The following is a 24737-nucleotide window of genomic DNA, read 5'->3' as shown; positions in this document are numbered from 1 at the left end:
ATTACAACGTGGGACACCTGCGGCTTAAAATCCGGTGCGGCCTGTACAAGTACAAAATTGATTTTCTTTCTAAAATTAGAGTGTGCGGCTTTTAATCAGGTGCGCTCTGTAGTCCGGCATTTACGGTAATCTACTGCACGCAAAATACTTGGGGACTCAGCTAACATAAAACTGCTACATAAAATCTCAATTCTTCATTTCAGCGAAGCATTTCCATTTGTGACTCAAGTCACAAGCTTTGAAAGTGCCCAGAAGAACATCTGCTGTACAAGACAATTTTTAATAATGCCAAAACTTCTGCCACTCCTTTATGTAGAATTATTTGTGACCCGAATTCAATTTAATGAAGATCATTGGCAGAAATGCGTCCAAACATTATCATCATTTTTTCCATAGGCAACACCCTAAGCAAGGAAAAAAGTTTTTAAATGAACATTATCTAGTAAATGGATTGTTATTAATATACACAAAATAATTTCCATACACACCAAACAAATAGGAATAGAAATAACATTGTCCCTTACTGAAAGCACAAAAGTCAGAATTTTTTTTTAACTGTACAAGATTCCAGTAAGACATCTTTTTGAATATACATGCAGTATTTGGCCTCCATACCAAAAAGAGAAACATACACACATATTAGAGACAGTACAGTATTGATTCCCTAATTGGATTTCCACAAGGTGGTTACCCTGAGCCCATTCTTGCAGGACTTCTAGAAAAAAAATCTCCAAAATGTGCAATATTTTGAGGGTTAAATTAATAAATGTAGGCAGCCCCTAATACTTCTGAAATTTGATTGATGCCAAAGTATTATCCTATAGATTGAATCACAACAACCGATTAGACTCAGGATTAGTAATCAGCTGTTTCGGAGACGAGACCATAGATGCTGGAATCTGGATCAACACAACAACTGCTGCAGGGGCTCTGCAAACTAGGTAGCATATAGGGAGGGAAATGGACATTTTAGGACAAAATCCTATATCTTCTGAGTTCTCTACACAGGGCATTGTGGATAGAGAGCCAGAATATACTTAAGGCAAAAACCTATAAGATTTTTAACATAGAGTGAACCAAAGATAAAGAAGGTAGATAGAGGCTTGGAAAGAGAGGGGCAGACATAATTTTAATGAATGCAGTGGAGGCTAGAGGAGCCTTGGGATCTACTCCTGTTCCAATATTTAACATTATTAATAGATTTCAAACTGCTCTCACACTGTATAATAATTTTCTAATGGAAATATATCCAAATACCGAGAATGAGTCATGTAAGCTGTATACCACAATTAAATAATCTTGAGGTATTTATTGTATCTGGGATGTTCAATGCTTCTTTTTCATTAGGCACCTGCGGGTGCCGCTAGTTTCCAAGCAACAAGGTTCATTCTTTTTTGAACATTATGTATTTGGATGCTGCTGATGCTTAATAAACTGCGGTAATTTATGTCCATGCACTTCTGTAAGTGATTGCTAGCAAAAAGCACACCATCACATCTTCAAGTACTTTACTGAGGCAACTGTAAAGTAAACCAATGATTATAGGCAGTGTTTGAAGGAGTATTTCCTCATTACCCCACCCCTCCTCCAAACTGAATTTGACATTTTAGAATACTTGGGGAAATATTTTCATGTGGGAGAGGGGTTCAGAACATGGACAAAGGAAAGGTAGTCAAAGGCTATGCCACTGATGGAGTGCAGGGATAAAGGAGAGTTAGAACATAAGATATAGGAGTAGAATTAGGCCATTTGGCCCATTGAGTCTGTTTCACCACTGCATCATGGCTGATCCATTTCCCTCTCAGCCCCAACTTTCTGCCTTCTGCCTGTAACCCTTCATGACCTGACTAATCAAGAATCTCAAGAATCTATCAAACTCTGCCTTAATTATACATAAAGACTTGGCCTCCTCCACATCTGTCTCCGGCAACAAATTCCACAGATTCACCACTCTCTAGCAAAAGAAATTCCTCCTCATCTCTGTTCTAAATGGATGTCCCTCTATTCTGAAGATATGCCTTCTGGTCGTAGAATCCCCCACCCAAGGAAACATGCTCTTCACATCCGCTTTATTGAAGTTTTTTATCTTTGATAGGTTTCAATGAGATCCCCCACTTCATTCTTCTGAATTCCAGTGAGTACAGGCCCAGATATTCAAATATTCTTCATATGATAAGCCTTTCAATCCCAGAATCATTTTTGTGAACCTCCTTTGAACCCTCTCCAATGTCACCACATCCTTTCATATGCAAGGGGCCCAAAGTTGCTCACAATATTTCAAATAGGCACTGATAAGGCCTCACAAAGCCTCAACATTACATCCTTGCTTTTATATTCTAGTCCTCCAGAAATGAATGCTGAACATTGTATTCGCCTTCCTCACCACAAACTCAAACTGCCAATTAACCTTTAGGGAATCCTGCATGAGGCACCCTTTGTGCCTCAGATTTTTGAATTCTTTCTCCAGTTTCTTCTACCAAATATATGATCATAAACTTCCTGACACTGTATTCCATCTGCCACTTCTTTGCCCATTCTCCTTCTGGAACTTCTCTGCTTTCTCAACACTACCTACCCCTCCACTTATCTTCATCTCATTTGCAAAACTGTCAACAAAGCAATCAAGTCCATCATCCAAATCATTCGCGTATAATCTTAAAGAAGCAATCCTAACACAGACCCCTGTGGAACGCCACTAATCACTGCCAGCCAACCAGAAAAGGCTTCCAATCTTTGCCAATGCTCTATCCATGCTAGTGTCTTTCATGTAATACCATAGCTCTTAACTTGTTAAGCACCCTCAAGCATGGCACCTTGTCAAAGACCTTCTGAAAATCAAAGTATGCAACATCCGCCGAGTCTCCTTTGTCTATCCTACTTGTTATTTCTCCAAAGAATTCCAATGGATTTGTCAGGCAGGATTTACCCTTGCAAGGAGTATTATGAACATAGTGGATGAGCTTAGTGTGGATCAGTACTTGGAGCTGTGATGTTGTGGCCATTACAGAGATTTGGATGACTCAGGGGCAGGAATGGTTACTTCGAGTGCCAGGCTTTAGATGTTTCAGAAAGGACAAGGAGGGATGTAAAAGAGATGGGGGATGGCACTGGATCAGAGATAGTGTCACGGCTGCAGAAAAAGAGGAAGTCATGGAAGGATTGTCTACGAAGTCTCTGTGGGTGGAAGTTAGGAACAGGAAGGGTCTACTGGGTCTGCTGGGTCTTTTTATAGATCACCCAATAGTAACAGGGACATAGAGGAGCAGATAGGGAAACAGATTCCAAAAGGTGTAATAATAACAGGGTTGTTGTGGTGGGAAATATTAATTTCCCAAATATCAGTTGGCATCTCCCTAGAGCATATATGTCAAACTCAAGGCCCGCGGTGGAATTATCTTTGGCCCGCGAGATAATATCTAATTACTATTAAAGCTGGCCCCAGTAATCGAAGCGCCTATGGCGTATGATATGGCTAATGCTGAGTTTATTCAGGTACCAGGTTTTCAGGGTTTTTAGTGTTTATTTGGCAGTCTTGCTCAGCAGTCTTCTTCATAAGAAACGGAATTTGTAAAGTGAAACACTTTGTAGTTATAGCAGAGACTGAGACACATGAGAGCAGGCTGAAAAAACGGAGGCAACAAAAGCTGCGTTCGCACGCATCCGACTGATCCGGCCCGCATGAAGCTGCATTTTGCTCAATCCGGCCCGTGACCTAAAATGAGTTTGACACCCCTGCCCTAGAGCAAGGGGTTTAGATGTGTTAGGTGTGTTCAGGAAGGTTTCTTGACACAATATGTAGATAAGCCAACAAGAGGAAAGGCTGTTCTTGATTTGGTATTGGGAAATGAACCTGGTCAGGTGTCGAATCTCTCAGTGGGAGAGCACTTTGGAAACACTGATCATAATTCTATCTCCTTTACAATAGCATTGGAGAGAGATAGGAACAGACAAGTTAGAAAAGTGTTTAATTGGAGTAAAGGGAATTATGAGGCTATCAGGCAGGAAATTGGAAGCTTAAATTGGAAACAGATGTTCTCAGGGAAACGTACAGAAGAAATGTGGCAAATATTCAGGGGATATTTGTGTGGAGTTCTGCATCAGTACGTTCCAATGACACAGGGAAAGGATGGTAAGGTACAGAAACCGTGGTGTACAAAGGCTGTTGTAAATCTAGTCAAGAAGAGCAGCTTACAAAAGGTTCAAAAAACTAGGTATCTTCTAGATCTCTATCATTATAAGGCCAGCAGGAAGGAGCTTAAGAATGAAATTAGGAGAGTCAGAAGGGTCCATGAGAAGGCCTTGGACAGGATTAAGGAAAACCCCAAGGCATTCTACAATTATGTGAAGAGCAAAAGGATAAGACATGGAAGAATAAGACCAACCAAGTGTGACAGTGGAAAAGTGGAGTTCAACTCCAATAAGTGTGAGGTGGTTCATTTTGGTAGATCAAATATGATGGCAGAATATAGTATTAATGGTAAGACTCTTGGCAGTGTGAAGGATCAGAGGGATCTTGGGGTCCGAGGCCATAGGACGCTCAAAACTACTGCACAGGTTGACTCTGTGGTTAAGAAGGCATATGGCGCATTGGCCTTTATCAACCGTGGGATTGAGTTTAAGAGCCAAGTGGTAATGTTGCAGCTATATAGGAACCTGTGACCCCTGGTCACCTCAGTACAGGAAGGATGTGGAAACCATAGAAAGGGGGAAGAGGAGATTTACAAGAATGTTGCCTGGATTGGGGAGCATGCCTTATGAGATTAGGTTGAGTGAACTCAGCCTTTTCTCTTGGAGCGACATCGAGGGTGAGAGGTGACCTGACAGAGGCATAAAAATTGATCTTGTGGATAGTCAGAGGCTTTTTCCCAGGGCTGAGATGGCTAGCGTGAGAGGGCACAGTTTTAAGGTGCTTGGAAGTTGGTACAGAGGAGGAGATGTCAGGGGTTAGTAGTTGTTTTTTTTTTTAAAAATACAGAGAGTGGTGAGTGCATGGAATGGGCTGCTGGCAACAGGGGTGGAGGCGGAAACAATATGGTCTTTTAAGAGACTCCTGGATAGGTGCATGGAGCTTAGAAAAATAGAGGGCTATGGGAAACCCTAGGTAATTTCTAAGGTAAGGACATGTTCGGCACAGCTTTGTGGGCTGAAGGGCCTGTACTGTGCTGTAGGTTTTCTATGTTTCTGTATTTCTACGAAACCACGCTGACTTTGGCTTATTTTATCATGTGCCTTCAAGTATCACGAAACCACATCCTTAACAATCAACCCCAGCATTTTCCCAACCACTAAGGTCAAACTGACTGTCCTATGTTTTCCTTTCTTTTGCCTCTCTCCATTCTCAAAGAATGAAGTGACATTTGCAATTTTCCAGTCCCCCAGAACCATCAACTTGAACTTCATTTACTTTCCCACTAAGTTTTGCTGTATTCTATGGAGATGGATTGGAAGGTAAGGAACCTCAAGTGCTTGTTTTGATGATTAGCAAAAAATGGTGAAGCTTTTTCAGGCAGATTTCAAAATATCAAATGACTGTCCCTGTGTAAACGTTTATTCAGATCATCATCCAAGAAGACAAAGGAGCAACAAGTCATACAATTTTTCCACATTTCTTTTAACAAGCAACATTATTTTATTTCCTTACTGAGTTCAAGTAATTCAAGGGCAAAGGTCCACACTTGGATTTCTAAAATGTGCTTAATGTCATACAGATTTTACATTCATGTTACTAGCTCACATGACCCCTAACGTAAAGTTAGCATCACTTCACAGTGCCAGCAATTACCAATTTGATCCATTCCTGCTGTTGCCTCTAATGAGTTTGTACATTCCTCCCGTGACCACGTAGGTTTCCTCTGGTTGCTCTGGTTTCCTTCCATTTTCTAAAGATATATGGGTCTGGGTAGGGGTCAGTAAGTGTGAGCATGCTATGTTGGCGCCAGAAGCGTGGCAATACTTGCAGCTGCCCAGCACAATCCACACTGATTTGACACAAATGACGCACTGTATGTTTCAATGTACATGCAATAAATAAATCTAATTTTTAAAATCTTTTTTTGTTTAAAAAAGGATGGATCAAACCAAATATAGTCATCTAATTTATGGTAACATTTGTGAAGAATCTACATTCTGGCTGAGCTGTTAGAAATCTTAAAGTCTGAGATAATAACAGTACTGAGGCAGCACAAGTTTTCCTAAGAGAACATTAACACAAGCTAATATCCTCAACAAACACTGGAGCTAATTCAGTACTGAATACCAAATCAATACTGTGTGAGACAGTAACAATTCTCCCCATTGTTCTCTAACAATTCCTGTAAAATCAAAATGATCCATACACCTTGGCTGCTTGCCTCTGGTATCTTCCATGAATCATCTGACAACTTTATATCCCATGGATACAGCAGAGTTTGTGGATAGGGCTTTTTGTGGAATGAGTCAGCTCTAACTACAATAAGCAGTAAACAAAAAAAAATACAGCAAAACAACAAAAGTATACCAACAGAACACTCCACTTCCATTCAAGATTTAGGATATCTGCTTCCCAGGCCCAGTGTTCTGGACTCAGGTCAGGGTGGAGATGGATGGTTGCTGGTTTGATGGATGGTTGCTGGTTTGTGGACTAAATAGGATGGTAAATCTCTCCACACATCACATCCAAATGCCATGGAAAGTGACCACTTGGCAGTGTGGACATTGAGCTCGACACTGTTGCCCGAATGGACCAGGTCCAAAACTGATGCAGGTGCAGACACGCAGTAGAGTGATGACTTAAAGAGACTGTAAACAATCTGCTGGATGAGTTCAGCACGTTGAGCAGCATTTGCAATCTTCATTTTTCTGGTGGAATCCCTGCATCAGGAGTAAAGCGATGCAGGTATACAGATGAAGGGGCAACCTGGGTTGATACTCTATCAGTTATAATAATTTTTAAAATTCCTCTCTGGTTTGGAACTTGAACCTCTTCCCCCACACAAATAAACCTGGTCAACATATGAAGTACTACTTCACTGCCAACTGTGTGGTTACACACTTCTGAAGGTCTGAAGATTGCTAACTCAGTTCTATGGTCTCACTCTATGGTCTGCACCAAGCCTTAACCTATAATGAGTTAAAGGTCAAGGTAAAGGTGAAATACATAATATTTCAGACAACCGTGGAGGCCAAGTCACTGGGCATACTTAAAGCGGAAGTTGATAGGTTCGTGATTAGGAAGGGTGTCAAAGATAGTAGGAAGAATGCAGGAGAATTGGATTGAGAGGGATATTAAATCAGCCATGATGGAATGGCAGAGTGGACCTGAGGGCTGAATAGCCTAATTCTGCCCCATTGTCTTATGGTCTTGACTCTTCAGTTGAGCTTACTATCAATTAGTAAAAAGTACTTTCATCAAAAGATAGATTTAGCACTCCCACTTCCTATAAAAGACCAGGTCCATTCTCCATGCCATATGATCAGCAATGTCTTATCCAAGTCTGTAAAGGTTAAAAGAAATCAACTAAATGCCATGCTGTGAAAGCGAGCATGAAGGCAAAGCCAAGACCCCTGCATGCAATTGCCTGTGCTTAATACAAGTCAATCACAGACAGACATAAATAGGTCACAAAATTACTTATTTTGTTGCTCTTCTGACCTTTATTATGTCAGCATGAACAAAGAAAATCTTCCTGATCAGCAAAGTGCCAATCAAAGTAACTGCAATGACAATTAGGAGAGAAAGGACTATTCTACCTCCTTATCTCATGATTGAAGGCCAGACTTCTAAATTATGCCAATCATAAGCAATCAATAACCTCGCACCACAGCTTAATAAATTACGCTACATTTCTTGATAGCATTCTCACCTCTGAGCTAGGTGGCTCTGGATTCAAGTTCCAGTCCACCAATTTCAACAAAACAAAATTACTATCACTGGGGTAGAGATCGAAAAGCCCAAGTGCCTGCAGACGCACATTCACCATCTTGGGAACAGCTGTTTCTCCTCCGAGTTCAAATTTCAAATGAGATGGCAAACAAATTCTACAACCACTGTCTCAGATTCAAGATCCCATTAAGGCCTTGTTGGGTATGCTCTTTCATTGATTCTACTATGCTTCTTGTATTTACTACAAATGCCCGCAAGAAAATTAATCTCGGGGTTGTATATGGTGACATGTACGTACTTTGATAATAAATTTACTTTGAACTTTTAGAAGATGAAGAGAAAAATTATCCCAGTGTCCCATATATTGCCAACATTACAAAAATAGATCTGCCATGACATGGCTCTTTTTGGGAACTTCAGAATCTGCATCAGCTTTAATATCACCGGCATATATTGTGAAATTTGTGAATTCTGTGGCAGCACTACTATGCAGTACATAATATAGGGAAAAAATAATGAGCCACAGTAAATGCATATACAGGCAGTCCCCAGGTTATGAACAAGTTCCGTTCCTGACTCCGTCTTTAAGTCGGATTTGTACGAAAGTCGGAACAAGTACATCTGGTATTATTTAGCGTCAGTTAGTCAAACATATGTCTTAGTATATTGTACATACTTCACTTTTCTATGCATATAAAACACTTAAGAAACATATGTATTACAATAATTAAACCACTGCGTTGCTTAGTAATAATTGTAGCTTTTATCAGGGCAGGGCTTTTCACATGCTCCATTACTCTCACTTTATCCTTCAAAATTGTTCCAATCGTTGACCGACTGTAGCGTAACGCTTTTCCAATGACCGATGATGTTTCATCTCTTTCCAAATGCTGTATTATTTCAATCGTGATCGCTTCCCGTCAATGGAACAGAAATACTGTGGGTGGTGGGTCCCGAGCTCCGCCGGGTCCTAAGGACCACCACACTGAATTCCCCAGGTCCTGAAGTCCACCGCACTGAGCTAGGTTAAATGGGACAAGTGAGGGCTGTGCTGAGTTTGGGTATTTGATCCTCCATAATATTCTGCGTGGAAATTTAAACTGGAGATGGCAGTGTTTTTTTTTACAAGGTTGAGTTGCGAGCTCGACATCAACCCGGCATGGATGGGAAAGCACGCTCGGGAGAGGTCTGTCACTGGATCAAACTTGGGAACCTCCGTTCTCAAGCCCGGCGCTGATCTCACTGCGCCACCAACCGACCAATAACGAGGGGTGGGGTCAGGGTGAATCTTGCTAAGAAAAATTTAAGCCAAATACAAAGTTACACACTCAACACAGTGTCAATGGCAATGACTTAAAATGGCAGACAGCATTGCGATCCAACTTAAAATGGCGGATGGCGTCACGATCTGACTTAAAATGGCGGACAGCATTCTCCTTCCTCGGTTCATAAGTATGAGCTGTTCGTAAGTCGGACGTTCGTAACTCGGGGACTACCTGTACCGTAAATTCCGGTGTTTAAGCTGAGAATTTGGCGCTACATTTTGGTCCTAAAATTCGGGGGTCGGCTTATATAGAGGGTTTGGAAAAACGAATACACAGAAGACAGGTCGTATTTATTGGCTGTTTTTGAGTCAAACTCGTTCCACTGTCAACGCATGAATTCTTTGAATGGTTTGTCTGAACTCACATCTAGTGGCTGGAGCACAGACATCAAACCACTGGGGATGACTGCAATGTCTGTATTTTCAGCTTTCAATGCTGCTTTTGTCTCACCTGACAAGTGCGCTTTGAACATGTCCCAGACAAATAGCAACTTTTTCTTCCTGAAACCTTCGGGACGTTGACGCCATACCTCTTTAACCCACTTCAAGCATCGCACTTCATCCATCCAGCAGCGTTCTTGAACGTAAACAACAAAACCCTGCGGGAATTTTCTGAGCAATCTTTGTTTTTTGTCTCAACACAAGAGCACATCTATTCATAAATCGGGTGCACCAACTTCGCATAGCTTTGAAATTTTCACTGACTTCATGGTGTTTTTCGGCCCATTTCAATGCTTGAACTCAAATAATTTCTCTGGTAACAATATATTCAGATGGTCACTGGTGATTCACCAACTCTAAAACATTTTCTTCCAGTTCTGGCCACTGGCATGTTTTCCCGCAGTTTGCACATTTCGTCTTTGGCATTTCCCTCAGCGTGTCCTCTGCCTTTCTCCACTCTCACTTGTTTCGCTTTTACACTAAACTTCTTAGAAGCTGCAGAATTATTCATTCCTTTAGCAAAATCAACAACCTTCAGCTTGAAGCCAGCATCATATCACATTTGTTTTAATCTTTTGTACATGGTGGTCGCAAACAATACTGAGTACACGTACTGATCCAGCCACCCTGTGTTATGTTTTAACGAGATTACTATGGGTGCTAAATGGTTTCATGGGGGTTACGTTTCAGAGGATTCTTTAGCATTGGGAGCCTAATCCAAAACTTCCCTCCCTGATTTATTTACTATGAATTTGCTTATAACCCTCTACAATGTGTAGGCCTACTTTCTTAACAGGTACTAGTTCACAAAATTTCCAGGTTCCGGATCCGGCAAAGCTGAGTACCAGTATGTGAAATCTTGTGATCTTTTCTAGTTAAATCAAAAACCTCTACAAAAGAGTCGGCTTTTACAAAGGTAACGTGAAGAAGTCACTTTTTAAACCTTGAAAATGGGAGGTTCGGCTTATACTCCAGGTCGGTTTATACACCAGAATTTACAGTATATCAAATAGTTAAGTTAATTAGGTAGTGCAAAAACATAGATTAAACAAAGGAGCGAGGTAGTGCTCATGGTTTCAATATCCTTTCAGAAATTGGATGGCAGAAGAAAAGAAGCTGTTCCTGAGTCACTGAGTGTGTGCCTTTAGGCTTCTGTACCTCCTTGATTATGGTAACAGTAAGAAGAGGGCATGTCCTGGGTGGTGGCCACCAGTCCTTGAAGATGTCTTAGATACTACAGAGACTAGTACCCATGATGGAGCTAATTTTACCACACTCTGCAGCTTACCTCGATCCTGTACAACAGCCCCACAACCCACCCTCCATATTAGACAGGGATGGAGCTAGTCAGAATTGCAGTAAATACACTAGATGCCACATTTGTGACTTCAAAAGCATTGTGTTGGTTGTGAAGAGCTTTGGAATTTGTGAAAAGCATTAAGTAAACGGTTGCCTTTCTCAGTTTATGCACTGTTAACCCATGAACTCAGGTATAACATAGAGAAAATGGAAGATGCAGACATAGGTCTTACCCATACCAGAGTCCTTCTTTGTCCCATCTGATATTATTTCCACGTGGTCACTATCCACATCATAACTGAAGAAATCGTTCAAGTATGTCTTTGACCTCTGCCCACCAAAAACATAAAGGCACCGATTTTTCTGCAACAAGTAGAATTTTCTTTTATTAAAAAAGATCAGTGTTGAAAATGAGCACCGTGCTGAAATTCTATAAATCATTTTACTGAGGAAAGCAAATTCCCATCTACTTGATTAGTGTCTTCATTTACTTAGCCTTCACAGGTCATGTTCCACTCTTTACTGGCCCAAAACAATACAAATCAAAGATTCAAAATACATTTATTATCAATGTATAAATTATGCAACCTTGAGATTTGTCAGCTTACAGACAGCCACAAAGCAAGAAACCCGAAATAACCCAATGAGAAAAGACCAACACCTAATGCACAAAGCAAGAGGAAAAAACTCAAATCATGCAAACAAGAGAAGTGAACAGCGATATTCCAAACCAAAGTTGTTCCTGAGATTGGAATCCCCGGAGCAGCCAGAGTAGGCTCAAGCCTCAGCCTCATTCCATCATATCAGTGGGGCGAATTGCTGCGAAGCTCACAGACACAAAGCATGGCAGCCAGGGTAGTCTCTTAGCCTGAGCCTCAGAGAAGAGTGAACATTGTGGGAAAGTGAGCAAAGTCAGCCCTGACTCTTGCCTCCAGTCCTGACATCCTGCCTTTCCAGTCTATTTAGGTCAGAATTGTCCCAACAGTGGATCATGCCTTGCATTAGGACTGGGGTCCAATCGCAGTGATACACGCTGGGCCCAGACCTCACCACCCAGCCCAAAGCCATTCTTGCCCTCTCCAAATCAGCTCGGCCCTTAGAGCAATCCAAACTCGCACCCAGGTTAGTTGGACAGGTACCGAAACTCCTCTCCAAATCAATCACTCCAACTCTTATCTGTGACCCTGTCTCGAACACATTTGGCTATGCAATCCACCAACACGTCTCATTCCTCCAATCAGCTTCACCTTCGCTCACCTCTTCATGCTTGCGGTGATAGTTTACCGCAATTTATTTCAGAAAATGTGTTATTAATGATGTTTTTAGTCAAGCTTTTTGTCTTTCCAACTGCCAGTAAGCTGTCGCTTGTCTTCAGTAGCACCATCTTTAACTTGGCTTTAGACAAGAAAGATTTTTATGTCTAATGGCACATCTGTACCTCAAATATTGCCCCCACCCAATCTTTAATTTACTGTACTTACATGTCAAAATCTCTCATTTTTCCTCCACACTTCCTGTCATTTCAATATTTTAATTAAAATTGCATTACAAAATGCTGCCAGCTGTTGCAGTTAACCCCAGCTGCCACAAGATGGCAGCAAGACCTTAGAGAGAAATCCTTGAGATAATCCAGTGGCTAGAAGTCAGGAATTCCAGAAATTTGGCTAAGCAATGAAGTGGCAAAATATATCCAAGTTTAAGATGGAACCTTAAAGCAGGGGTACTTTGCAGCACTTGGGAACAAGTTCAACAGACTGCAGCATTAGATAGCTGATCAAAGCAGCTGGACTGAAATGCTGAATTTAATGAAAACCATCAATGAAGCTGAAGTTGCATTCAATTGACTGAGTGACAAGTGCCCCTCACATCACTAACTCCAGTTTGTTAAGAACAGCAGTGTGTTTCATTTAATGTCAAAAATACACTTTAATCAAAATAATATACAAACAAAAGGAAAAACAGTGCAAAACTCATTACATTCTTAGTGCCTTTTGGCCAATAATTCAGTAATGTTAATATTTGGTGTTAAGGATAGCACCGTTGGCACTCACATGGCCTGCAGGGTCAAATAATTGTTCAAAAGGGGTTCACAGTGATACTACTTCAGCAATTATCCGTGCAACAGAAATTACAAAAAAAAATAAGTGACTGTGCAAGTCTGAGATATTATGACAACTTTAAATATTACAGATTATGTACTCAGGAGAAGATCCTCAAAATAGGTATCCCATACCCAAGTGAAAAGAATAGCAAACTGCACAAGCTTAACAGAGCACTCAAATACTTACAGTATGGAAGAGCATGCAGTGCCCAATCCGAGACTGCACATCTTCTGGTCCAGCATTGCAAGAATCTTCCCTAAGTAGCTTCCAGGTGTTAGAAAGACAATGGTAAGCAAAAAGTCCACTGAACTGTGGCTCATTAGCTCGAGTGTCATCAACATTTCCATTGCAAGTCAATATTCTTCCACCAAATGTGTAAATCATGTGCTTTTCAGAATCCATACACATCTAAGAGAAAGAAATTTATTTTTGTGTTAAATATATTGCAGGAAAAATAAAATCAACAGGGAATTAAAATAAAAGCATCTGCACATTACCTTAATCTGCCCTAGTAAGAATAGTAACCCAAGATCAATCTAAGGCTTTAAAAAAGGACGGAAGAAATTAAATGTGTGATTTTATCCTATAATAACTATACATTCTCAGTTAGGAATGGAAAATATTGCTCATCATCAATGCCATAATATAGAACATTACAGCACAGTAACAGGTCCTTTGGCCTATGATGTTGTGCCGACCTTTTAATATAATCCAAGATCAACCTAACTCCTCCTTCCCACATAGGCACATGTATGAAAGAAAAATGAAGGGCTATCAAAGAGACTCTTAATTGTTCATAATGTATCTACCTTCTACCAGCACCCCAGCAATGCATTCTACACACCCACAGCTCTAAAAAACCTTCCTCTGATATGACTATTCTTTGCAAGTTAATGAAAATTTAGAAAAAAAGGCCTCTGAACAAATAATCAACAGGAATGGGAAGAGGCTAACAGTTACTTATAACTGGAGTTTCCAGTGCATCATACCTGATGATCAAACACCAACTTTGGTCCACCATCAGTTGCTGTATCTTCACTTAATAATGACCACTTATTGGTGTCTATATCATAGCGATAGAAGTCACTCTTCAGAGACTTGCTATTTCTCACTGAAGAATCCAAGTAACGTCCCAGTGTGTATATTTGTCTCCGAGTTGTGTCAATGCACATCTTGTGACAAGATCGAGCACTTGGGCCACTCTAGAAAAGATGATGGGGATGAGGTTAAAAGTCCATATATACAAAATGCAGTTCAGCCACAAACTTGACCAAGGGTGCACAAGTCAACATTTTGTCTAATTGCTAAATGGTGGTTTGTATTTCAATTGATAATTTGAAAATTTGTCCAGAGCTAGCTTAATACAATGAAATATTTCAGCAGAATCTACTGCAACTGGTAATTAAATAATCAAAAATTACCTCTTCTGAAAAAAATTCTGATACTTCATACACTTATCCACGAAACATTTGCAATAACAGTTTATATCTTGATATAAGGCATACCTTTCATTTCCTATCTTTTATGGACAACGTAACCACATTTTAAAACATTCAATATAGAAACAGGCCCTTTGGCCCACCATGTCCATACTAGCCAATTTAAATTTCTTATCTGCCCACATGTGGTCAACATCCCTCAAATCCATGCTTCTTCAGGTGCTATCTAAATGCCTCCTCAGTAACAAGAATTGCACAGATCCATCTTAGGTTACCCCAGTACCATGCCAATGTGAAAAAGCAGTGTGCATTATCTTTTCCTTTCAAAGAGCTTAAAATAATTTAGGACAATTAGAACAATCTAATTTATAGAGAAAAAATAACCACTAATTGTTGCCAAACATTAGTACTGGTCTTGTCAATATGCAATCCCTTTGATAAAATGCAGAAATGATTGCAGTCAGGAGGAAATCTGCAGATGCTGGAAATTCAAGCAACACACACAAAGTGCTGGTGGAACACAGCAGGCCAGGCAGCATCTACAGGAAGAAGCACTGTCAACGTTTCGGGCCAAGTCCTGACAAAGGGTCTTGGCCTGAAACGTCGACAGTGCTTCTTCCTATAGATGCTGCCTGGCTTGCTGCGTTCCACCAGCATTTTGTGTAATGATTGCAGTGGTAGTGTTGGTTTTGGAGGTGTGGGTGGTGAGAAATCGGTTTTGAGACAAAGAATATCAGACAAATTTTTATGTTCAATAATTCTTGAACCCAGATAGAAATTACAATTAACCTTATGAAAACAGTAAGAAAGTTAGTGATAGACTTCAAGAGAATACAAACAGGCTAATAGAATAATCAAATTAAATTTAAAGCAAAATTAACTAATGTTGCTTTCAATGAGAAGGATCAGGAGAGACAATAAATTAGAGAGAATAATTCAAACAGTAGTATGGGGAAGAGGAGATTGGAAGCTACAAGTATAAATCACAAAACATGAAAAAAATTGATAAATGTAGTAGATAAACACACATCAATCCTACATTTGATAATTAGCAGCATTGTGCACAAAAGCAATAAGGTTATTCAGCCACATCTGGGATTATTGTGTCCAGTTCTGGGCACCAGACTACAGGACAGATGTGAAGGCCACAACAGACTGCCTTGGAGATTTAGCTCATTAGAATGATTCCAGAAACAAGAGCTTTTAATTATCTGCACAACTAGAGAGGCTGAACTGATCATTGACGGAGTACACCAACAGGGGACCTGATAGAAATTATTAATATCATGAAGGATTGAAACAAGAGACAAAGTAATCCTGTTCCCAAATAACAGAAGGGCAGAATAAAGCCAGTTAGCAGAACAAAAAAAAATAAGAAACATTTATTTTACACAACAAATGGTTAGGGCTCAGAATGTCCTTGAACAGATTCAAATCAAAAACCAGCTGGACAGGAATTTGACCAGAATCTACATAACTTAAATTCTGATGAATTGTAAGGTTATGGGGAGAGGGACAGGATGGTTTGTCATTTCCTGGAGCTCCAATGAATTCACAAGTTCATTCAAATAACCCCCTTCCATGTTATAAATGATGATAGTGTAACTGCTGAATACAATCAAATAAACTGAATTCCAGTTCATTGGGAGACATGAGGACCAGTGCATTTTGGCTCAATTAAGTGGCTGCCCCAATTAGCCAAAGTCTCATGGTAATAGTTAAAAAAGTATATAAAAAATAGACAACATTAAATGGAGTACCATTTAAATGAAATACAGAGCAAATTAAAACATTGCCAATTCTACTGGTGGTTGTCCATCATATCCAAAGATGACTGGAAACCTGTGAGAGTGAGTTTTTAAAGTGGAAAAACCATCGCACTGTTATATCTCACTCTCTCAACCTCAGATGTCCATGTCCAGTGGTACAAGTTGATGTCACAACTGGGGTCTTCCCTGGATGACCATGATTTCTTCTGTGCATTGTCACATCTTTTGCTCTCCACAGAGCATTGCAGTACTGCCTTCCTAGCCGATGGATCTCACTGTAGATCCCATCTGCCCAGACCAACAGAGCTGCCTTCGCACACTGGGATAGGCATATCCCTAGCTCATTGGGGTATGAAGCCCGTCAGCTACCCTCATCTGGTTTAGGCCACTTGTCAGAGCAGTGTACCAGGGTGCAGCCGGAGTCACATGCAAACAGCTACTTGGAGCCACAGGTGAGAGCTGAGTGTCTGGTGGACACCAAAGAAAACATTCAAGATGATTGTCAATACTTCAGTTCCTTTGTAGTTTCTACCTAGAAGTAGTGAAATAGTTTCACTTACGCTCCCAGCAGTTTCTGGCATTTCCAAGCCTGAATGCTTGAAACCACAGTGAACAAAATAGTTCCAAATTGCCTTACTGCTTATTTCTTGCCAACTATCAGTGAAAAAAATCACTGCTTTTTGAACATAAGAACACGCAACTGACAGTATTTAAAAACCGTACACTCTAAGCACAACATAGTGTCTCACAGCCACACACGCGCCACTGACCCTTGTTAGAAACTGTGAGGCAACAGTCTCCTGTCCCAATTAAGCACCATAGTGTTGCAAATAAACAAAGGGAATCACAGCTATTTTCTCAATCAGATTCTGTTCTTAAAGAATTGTCCCAAATAAGTAGCTGCTCAGATAAACCGATGACCCAATTAACCTGAATCCACTGTACCTTATTTGACACCAGTTGTCAGCAATAACATGACAAAATTTAACAAGCACTTCCCCCAAAAGCTATCAAATTATCCTGTTCCGCTATAATGTCAGGATATTAAAATGAAGGAAGTTTCCAAATTCCAGTGGCAAGTCACTTTGAACATGAATTTTAAGGTAAAGCCATTGGGCTTTTCTGACAAAATCCACGTGATTGGGCAAAGAGTTTGACTAATTATATTTGCCAGCATTGCAGTCAGCAACTTTGTTTTAGTGTCCTCATTCCAAGGTGCAGTTTCACAGAATTCAGTGAAGTTCATCAAGAGCTGCACTCATAGATACATAGTCATTAGAGACTGCTGCAGCTGAAAGGTTAAGTATCAGAAAGCATTATGAAAGGACCATAGAACAGTACTGTGGAAGAGTAAATTCAACTGCTTTAGAATGCTTTTTAAATACAGATACTGTAAACATGTCAATTAACTCAATTATTCCAATACAATTTCAGGTGAGGTACTTGAGAACCTATCATGAATTCACTTGTTTAACTGACAATTTGGTGAACACAAGAGGAAAAGGAAGGCTGCTGTTAATTTCAAAACCTGTCTTTATTTCAAGAGATACAGTGACTTGTAAAAGTATTCCCTTTGTTCACAATAATTTGCATTACAGCCAGGGATTTTGATCAATTTAACTGAGAACTTTTATTTGTGAATTTTTATTTTTTCCCACAGTAGAGCCCCCCCCCACCAAAAAGGAACAATTACAAAGCATGAAAAAACTAAAAATTCATAAACTGAAATGTCTGAAATGTTTGCTCTGCTCCCCAACTAACTTGGCACAGCTTAAGTAATTTTGCAAGGAGGAATGGGCAAATCTTGCTCCATCATGTTGCACGAAGCCAATAGAGACTTATTCAAAAAGAAAACTGGCTATTATAGCTGTGAGAGCTGGTTCAACTAAGTAATGAGCAAAGTGGGATGAAGACAAGAAAATCTGCAGATGCTTGAAATCCAAACCACACACACAAAATGCTGGAGGAACTCAGCAGACCAGGCAGCATCTACGGAAAAGAGTAAACAGTTGACATTTTGGGCCAAGACCCTTCACCAGGACTGGGAAAAAAGAAGAGAAGTTAGAGCAAGAAAGGAGGAGGTGAAGTTTATTTCAGGGAGAAATATCAAAGCTTGCGCAAAACTTAATTTCTGAAATATATTGACAGGTCTAAAAAGCATGTACAGAATAAAAGCCAAAATGCTAGAATTATTTAGATCAGGCTACTGACCAAGTACTTAAATATAATAAAAATGTCTTTTCTCAAAACACTCAGATTTATGTTATCCTTAGTGGGAAAAAAATCCTGACTTCCCCTCTAGCCCTCTGCCAATTACATTTTGATTAGACCTTATCCAAAATGCTTGTGACCAGACTATTTGGGGATTTTGGAATATTTGCATCAACATATTAAGATACCCTGGGTTGGGACCCAAGTCTGAACCCAAAATCCATTTATATTACACACATAGCTTATACTGTACCTATACCTTAAAGCAAGTTTATGTAATATTTTTAAGAGCTATAACTACCTCGACCACCCAGATGGTCAGTCAGTGGCTGTTTGGCATTGCCATCATTCCCAACACTGAATTTATGTGGAATCTTTGTCTTACACTTGTTCACCACACATTCAGTTGCAAGAAAAAGTCAGTGACAGACCTCTACCCTGACATTCTGTAAAATGTCTTAATACAATCTTGAATTTGTTGTTCCCTCAATGATTGCAAGCTGTCTAGGGCCTGAGGCAGCAAAGCAGCCCTAAACCATGATGCTCCTTCCACCATGCTTTACAATTGGGATGAGGTTTGGGTGTTGGTGTGCAGTGCCCCTTTTCCTTCAAACATAGCAGTGTGCATTTCTGCCAAAAAGTTCAACTTTTGTTTCATCTGTCCACAGAACATTGTCCCAGAAGTGTTCTGGAACATCTAGGTAGCCTTTTGCAAACTTCAGATGTACTGCAATGCTTTTTGGAAAGCAGTAGTTTCCTCTGAGGTGTCCTTCCATGAACACCATTCTTATTCAGTGTTTTTCTTTTAGTGGAAATCTGGACAGACACTTTAGCAAGTTCTAGAGATTTCTATAGGTCTTTTGCTGTTACCCTTGGGTTCTCTTTCACCTCCTTCCACATTGTATGTTGTGCTCTTGGTGTGATCTTTGCAGGACGCTCACTCCTTGAGAGAGCAGCAACAGTATTGAATTTCTTCCATTTGAAGACAATTTCTCTGACTGTGGACTGATGAACACTCAAGTCTTTAGAAATGCTTTTGTACCCTTTTCCAGCTTCATTCATCTCTGCAATTCTTCTAAGGTCCCCTGAAAGTTGTTTTGATCGAGGCATTGTACACATAAAAAGACCTTTCTTGAGAAGAGCAGGCTCTGTCAGTAACCTGATTTTGTCTTGTTTTTTAAAAAATGGGGCAGGGTACCTCTACAAACGACAACTCCAATTTCCTCTCATTCATTAGAATGCCCGACTCCAAATAGCTTTTGTAGAAGGGCATTACCCTAATGTTTAACGTTCTTTTTAGATGCTAGACTGTGATTGTTTAAATGGTGTACTCAGTATTGATGAGAAGTAGTACAATTGTTTGTGTTATTAGTTTAGGTCAATTGTGTTTGTTTATTAGTGTGACTTAGATGAAGATCAGACAACATTTTGTGAGTAATCAATGCAGAAAACCATGTAATTGCAAACCTTTTCTTGCAATTCTATGTACTCATGCAGCCATTCAATGTGTTAGATTTTCATCAATGATGATCTTGGAAATCTCAATGAATTTCTCTGTAGCCTTGTGATCAGTAGACGCTTTATCACCAAAAATCTTTTAAAAACTCATGCCGCGCCTTTTCTTAAGTTTCTGCAACAAGCCCAAATATTAACAATTACCCTTAATTTTCCATTCATCATGATAGACCTTTGTTTGCTTCATTATCAGCATCCCATAAAGCCACATACTTTCACTCTGACACTGATGAATCCACTCTTTCAATACTCAATCGAGATCTTCATTTTTTTTTGCTTTATGCAATGCTTTTCTATTTTTTTTAATTAACATTTGTTCATTACATATGATGTTACTTCTCAAAACCATATGAGGTGCGCAGACCTCGCTTGGGAATTTCCCAGTGCCTTATGGAATTTTCTATTTGTGATCTTATGTCAGCACTCTGAACAATTTTGGATTTTGGAGGTTTTCCAGTAAGGGGTGCAACATGTACTCTCAAGCTTACTAAGAGAGCAGGATCCTTCTCCGTTCCTCTGTTCATGTTTTTCATAATTTTACACACGTCAATTCTTTCCCCAGTCTGCCCTGTTTCCAAAGCAAAAATCTCAGCTTGTATAGTTTTCCTTCCTAAGAGACAAAACAAAAATTTCAGTCCTATAAAACCTTTTCTACCACCGTTAATGCTGCCACAAGTTTCCAGTAATGATTTAACCAAAATTGCACATTGTAACCAAGCTGTGGTCTAATTTAGGTCATTTCAGTTTTAACATAACCTTCCTGCTCTTGTATTCCACGCCTCAACTAATAACTGAAAGCATCTCATGTCTCTTGAACCAGCTTACTGACCTATCCTGCTACTTCAAAGGATCCATGAACATGCAATCCAAGTTCTGCATTTCTCTACACTGTTCATTGGCTTCTCATCAATACATATTTTCTTGCCTTGCTGGACCCTCCCAAATGCATCACTCACACTATCTGGAATTGAATTCCAATCGCTACTTCTCCATTGGTCCTCTCCATTGATAACTTCCCTTCCATTGCAAAGCTTCCTTTCTGTCAGCAATTGTGCCTACTATTATTATTTGCAAACTTCCGTGTTCCTACATGTAACTCTAAATTAATAAATACTCTGAAGAGCAAGGTACTGAGTATCAAGCCCTGTAGAAACCCAAAGGAAACAACCACCCAGACACAAAATACCCATTGTCATCACTCTTTAGTTCTTTTCTTTGATCCATTTTTGGATTCAATTTTCCCACTTTCTTGGAAACCATGGACTTGTACTTTATTGACCAGACTGCTGCATGCGACACTGCCATCTTTCCTTATTAAGTCTTCAAAAATTTCAATCTAATTAGTCAGACCCAACCTTCCCTATAGATTACCCATGCTCTTGACTTTCTAAACGGTTTATAATGCCCTTTTAAGTTAGTTCCAATAATTTGCCCAAAAGTAAATTAATTGACCTTGAACTATTGAGATTACTTTTTCTCTCCCTCCACACTTTTTTTTTATTGTACAACCACAGAAGTCTTCCATTTCAACAGACAGGGCAGATTAGAAAATGAAGACCAGAAACTCCACAATTCACCGCATTTATACAGAACACTAGAGGAACTTGGTGGGTCAGAGCACCGGTGGAGTGAAATGGACAATACTTTCAAATTTCCAAATTAAATTTATTATCAAAGTATATATATGTCACCATATACAATCTCAAGATTCATTTTCTTGAGTAACTACAAAGAAACATAATAGAATCAATGAAAGACCACACCGAACAGGGCGGACAACAATCAATGTGCACAATAAAAAAAAGTGCAAATACAAAAAGAAAGAGAAAAAAAGAGTAAATATATAAGCAATAGAGAACATGCATTGAAGAGTCCTTGAAAGTGAGTCAATAGGTTGTGAGAACAGTTCAGCGATGGTGCAAGTAAACTTAACCTCTCTGGTTCAAGAGCTTGATGATTGTTCATTTCTCTGCAAAAGTGCTGCCTGACCTGCTGAGTTCCTTTAGTGCTGTGGGTATTGCTCCAGATTTCAGCACCTGCAGTCTCATTTATCTTCAGTTCACTGCCTTGCTTTGTTTAAATAAACCAAGGATACACTGCATCCATCTCTAACCATCTGGCAAATCCACTGTGGTTTCAAAGTAGTCATGAAGAGCAAAGAAATCAATTCAGTGCAGTTTAAACAAGGCTTCACAATCCATCAAAGGACTGAGAGTTCAGAAGGTAAAGAATGCAAAGTTTAATGCTGTAATAAAAATGGCCTCAGAACAATTTAGGTAAAGTGCTGTGACTCACAGTTTAGAGGAGACTTCAAACAAATTAAAATTGCCAGATTACAGGCATTTATTGGCCATCTTAACTACCTAGAAGAAATGGAAGTGAGTCACTACCTTCAATTATTGCAGTCTTCACAATGAAGTTATACCAAAGAACTGGAAAATAGATATCGAAGTTTAGAACCAAACAAATGTTTCCAGATCATACTAATTCTAGATTGAAACCTGAGGGTTGGAATGGAATGCTGAAGCACATTTTGAAGATACTACACCTACAGCCACAGTGCACCAGTGGCAGAAGAAATGAGTACTTTGGGTGATGTGCTTTACCCTACATGCTTTCATGGCTCTCAACTATTTAAGTTGCACTCATTCAGCCAACTGAAAATTATTCAATCACACCAAGCCTTGTATGTAAATTAAAAGCTGTGGGGAAATCAATGAAGCATTCACCTCAGAATACACATCCACTGGTGTCTGTGTCTGAAGATAATTCAGATATTTCTGGTCTGTTATATCCCAAAATAGGCTCAACGATAGTTGGGTCAAGTGAACTTCTATGAATAATTTATGCAATTTCATGTTGGAGCCTCCAACGATCACTGCCATCTTCGAGCTCGGCAAAGAGGCAAATTCCTACACAGGAAAAGCTTCTCCTTGGCTACAATCTAATTTATTTTTTCATGATGTTTCCTGATGCCATGCTTAATTAAATACTGATTTCAACTCACCTCTGGAATTCAACTCCTTTGTCAGTGTATGGACCATAAACAAAAATGAATTCTGGCACACCCAGACTGAGCATTTAACTATTCTCTTAGCAAGCATCATGATACAACTTAAAATTATGCCTTCCATTTCTTTGGTAGTAACTGAGTGCTAATGAATAGCGTGTTAGCCAGAGTTTGTCCCAACTTTATTTGGACAGGACCTATGATGTACTTTTCCATACTTAAGGATAGATTCTGGTGCTGCAGCAGAGCAACCTGAGCTGCAGAATAGTTAGGATATTGTTGGAGGACTATGTACTTCTTGCACTTGGCTATTTGACATAAAAATATAGCAAACTGAATTGGCTGCATTTGCTTCTGGGACAGTTGACACTTCAGAAGGCAATGGAGAAAGATTTCTGGCTCTAAAGATCAAGCAAATGCTTCAAATTTGTCATGTTGGGCTCTACTGTTACTGATAATATGACTGGACTTCCATAGATGCTTAACATCAACTGTTTAATTATTTACCACTATACATGACTGGATGTGACAGAGTTGACTGAGATTATTTAACTATCAAATGCCAGTTACTTAAAGTGATCATCACACATATAGTCTTGTGTTAAAACTACAGCAGGTAGGAAATTTCGAAGTTCAAAGTTAATTTATATTTACTTGCGAACAAACTCCTCTCTGAACCTGATAGTCCTGTAGATTGTGGGATATTCTGAATCATGAGGTTAGCAACATAACGAAGTACAATTAAGCTGCTGCAGTACAAAGACAAGATTTAGCTGAACAGGATCTTTCCAAAAAATAGATTGGTGCATCACAAGAAAAGACGCTGAGGCTCAATCAAGACCATTTTGACTATTAATTACTATTCCTACATTAATTACTAGTTATTTCTGTTACATTGTGATATCTTTTACAAGAATGATGGATAGATGCATCCATAACAGACAGAATAATAATTTGAAATGCAACAACTTTATTCCTCACTACAAGGAACTAGGCTGACAGCAATTTCCTGCAGAAGCAGCCAGGTTCGTGGTGACGTCACCACTACAAGGGACATGTAGGCTTTTCACCCACAGTACAAGGTAAGCATGCTATCTTTAGAACAACTTGCAAATGGCTTTTAACTAGGAAATGCACAATTTCTTAGCTGAAGGAAGACAATGGATGATGATCAGTATGAGATTTCACTGAATGAGTTTAAACTAATGCCATAAAACTTCATGTGTTCATAGTTAACAATGAGATCTTGAACCATTTCTTCCCAGCTACATTATACTGATAGTTCCAATTGGTTTCAGCATGTTCTGGAAATAGAACATAATCTAGAAATATTGATATAGGCAATATCTCAGACAGCCCTATGTTAATGACTGCATTAGGCTTCAGTGAGGCTGATCTATTGGAAAACTATTAACTGAAACACAAAATTCCCAGATACTCAAGGGCTCACTGGGCTAAGGCTGGTGATCTGTGTGGCTTTGTCATGTGAGAATCAACTGCCAAAGTTTGAACCAATTTCAACTAATTAGATGTGCTGTACTTCAGACAACACAAAAAGGAAGCAATAGGCCAAGATGTACATTATATGAACATTACAACCTGCTTTGTTATATCAAGGCCTGCTCACAAAGCATTCACTTTCTCATTTAATACTACCACAAATCTACTTATTTCTCTTTGAAGATGTTCAAAACTTAGGACTGAGTTGTCTTAGTGGTTGAAAACCACTGTAACGCCAAGTTTAAACCCCCATGTCAACCCTACAA

At 39.6% G+C, this 24737-nt stretch overlaps 1 protein-coding gene across 4 annotated transcripts in view; it reads right to left on the bottom strand.

The window, feature by feature from the left end:
• Positions 1 to 24737, bottom strand: part of mkln1 (muskelin 1, intracellular mediator containing kelch motifs) — a 152892-nt gene that overhangs the window by 43883 nt on the left and 84272 nt on the right. For 3 of the 4 annotated variants that reach the window (XM_073066768.1, XM_073066771.1, XM_073066772.1), the window contains 3 exons: positions 14017 to 14229; positions 13214 to 13435; positions 11159 to 11288 (listed from right to left, as the gene is read on the bottom strand). In XM_073066768.1, the coding sequence (XP_072922869.1) occupies positions 11159 to 11288; positions 13214 to 13435; positions 14017 to 14229 (565 nt within the window). The remainder of the gene's footprint in view (positions 1 to 11158; positions 11289 to 13213; positions 13436 to 14016; positions 14230 to 24737) is intronic. The other variant, XM_073066770.1, reaches the window with a different exon arrangement.

Source organism: Hemitrygon akajei, chromosome 14, assembly GCF_048418815.1.
Source record: "Hemitrygon akajei chromosome 14, sHemAka1.3, whole genome shotgun sequence".
Classification (NCBI taxonomy): Eukaryota; Metazoa; Chordata; class Chondrichthyes; order Myliobatiformes; family Dasyatidae; genus Hemitrygon; species Hemitrygon akajei.
This window is presented reverse-complemented; position numbering and strand designations above follow the sequence as displayed.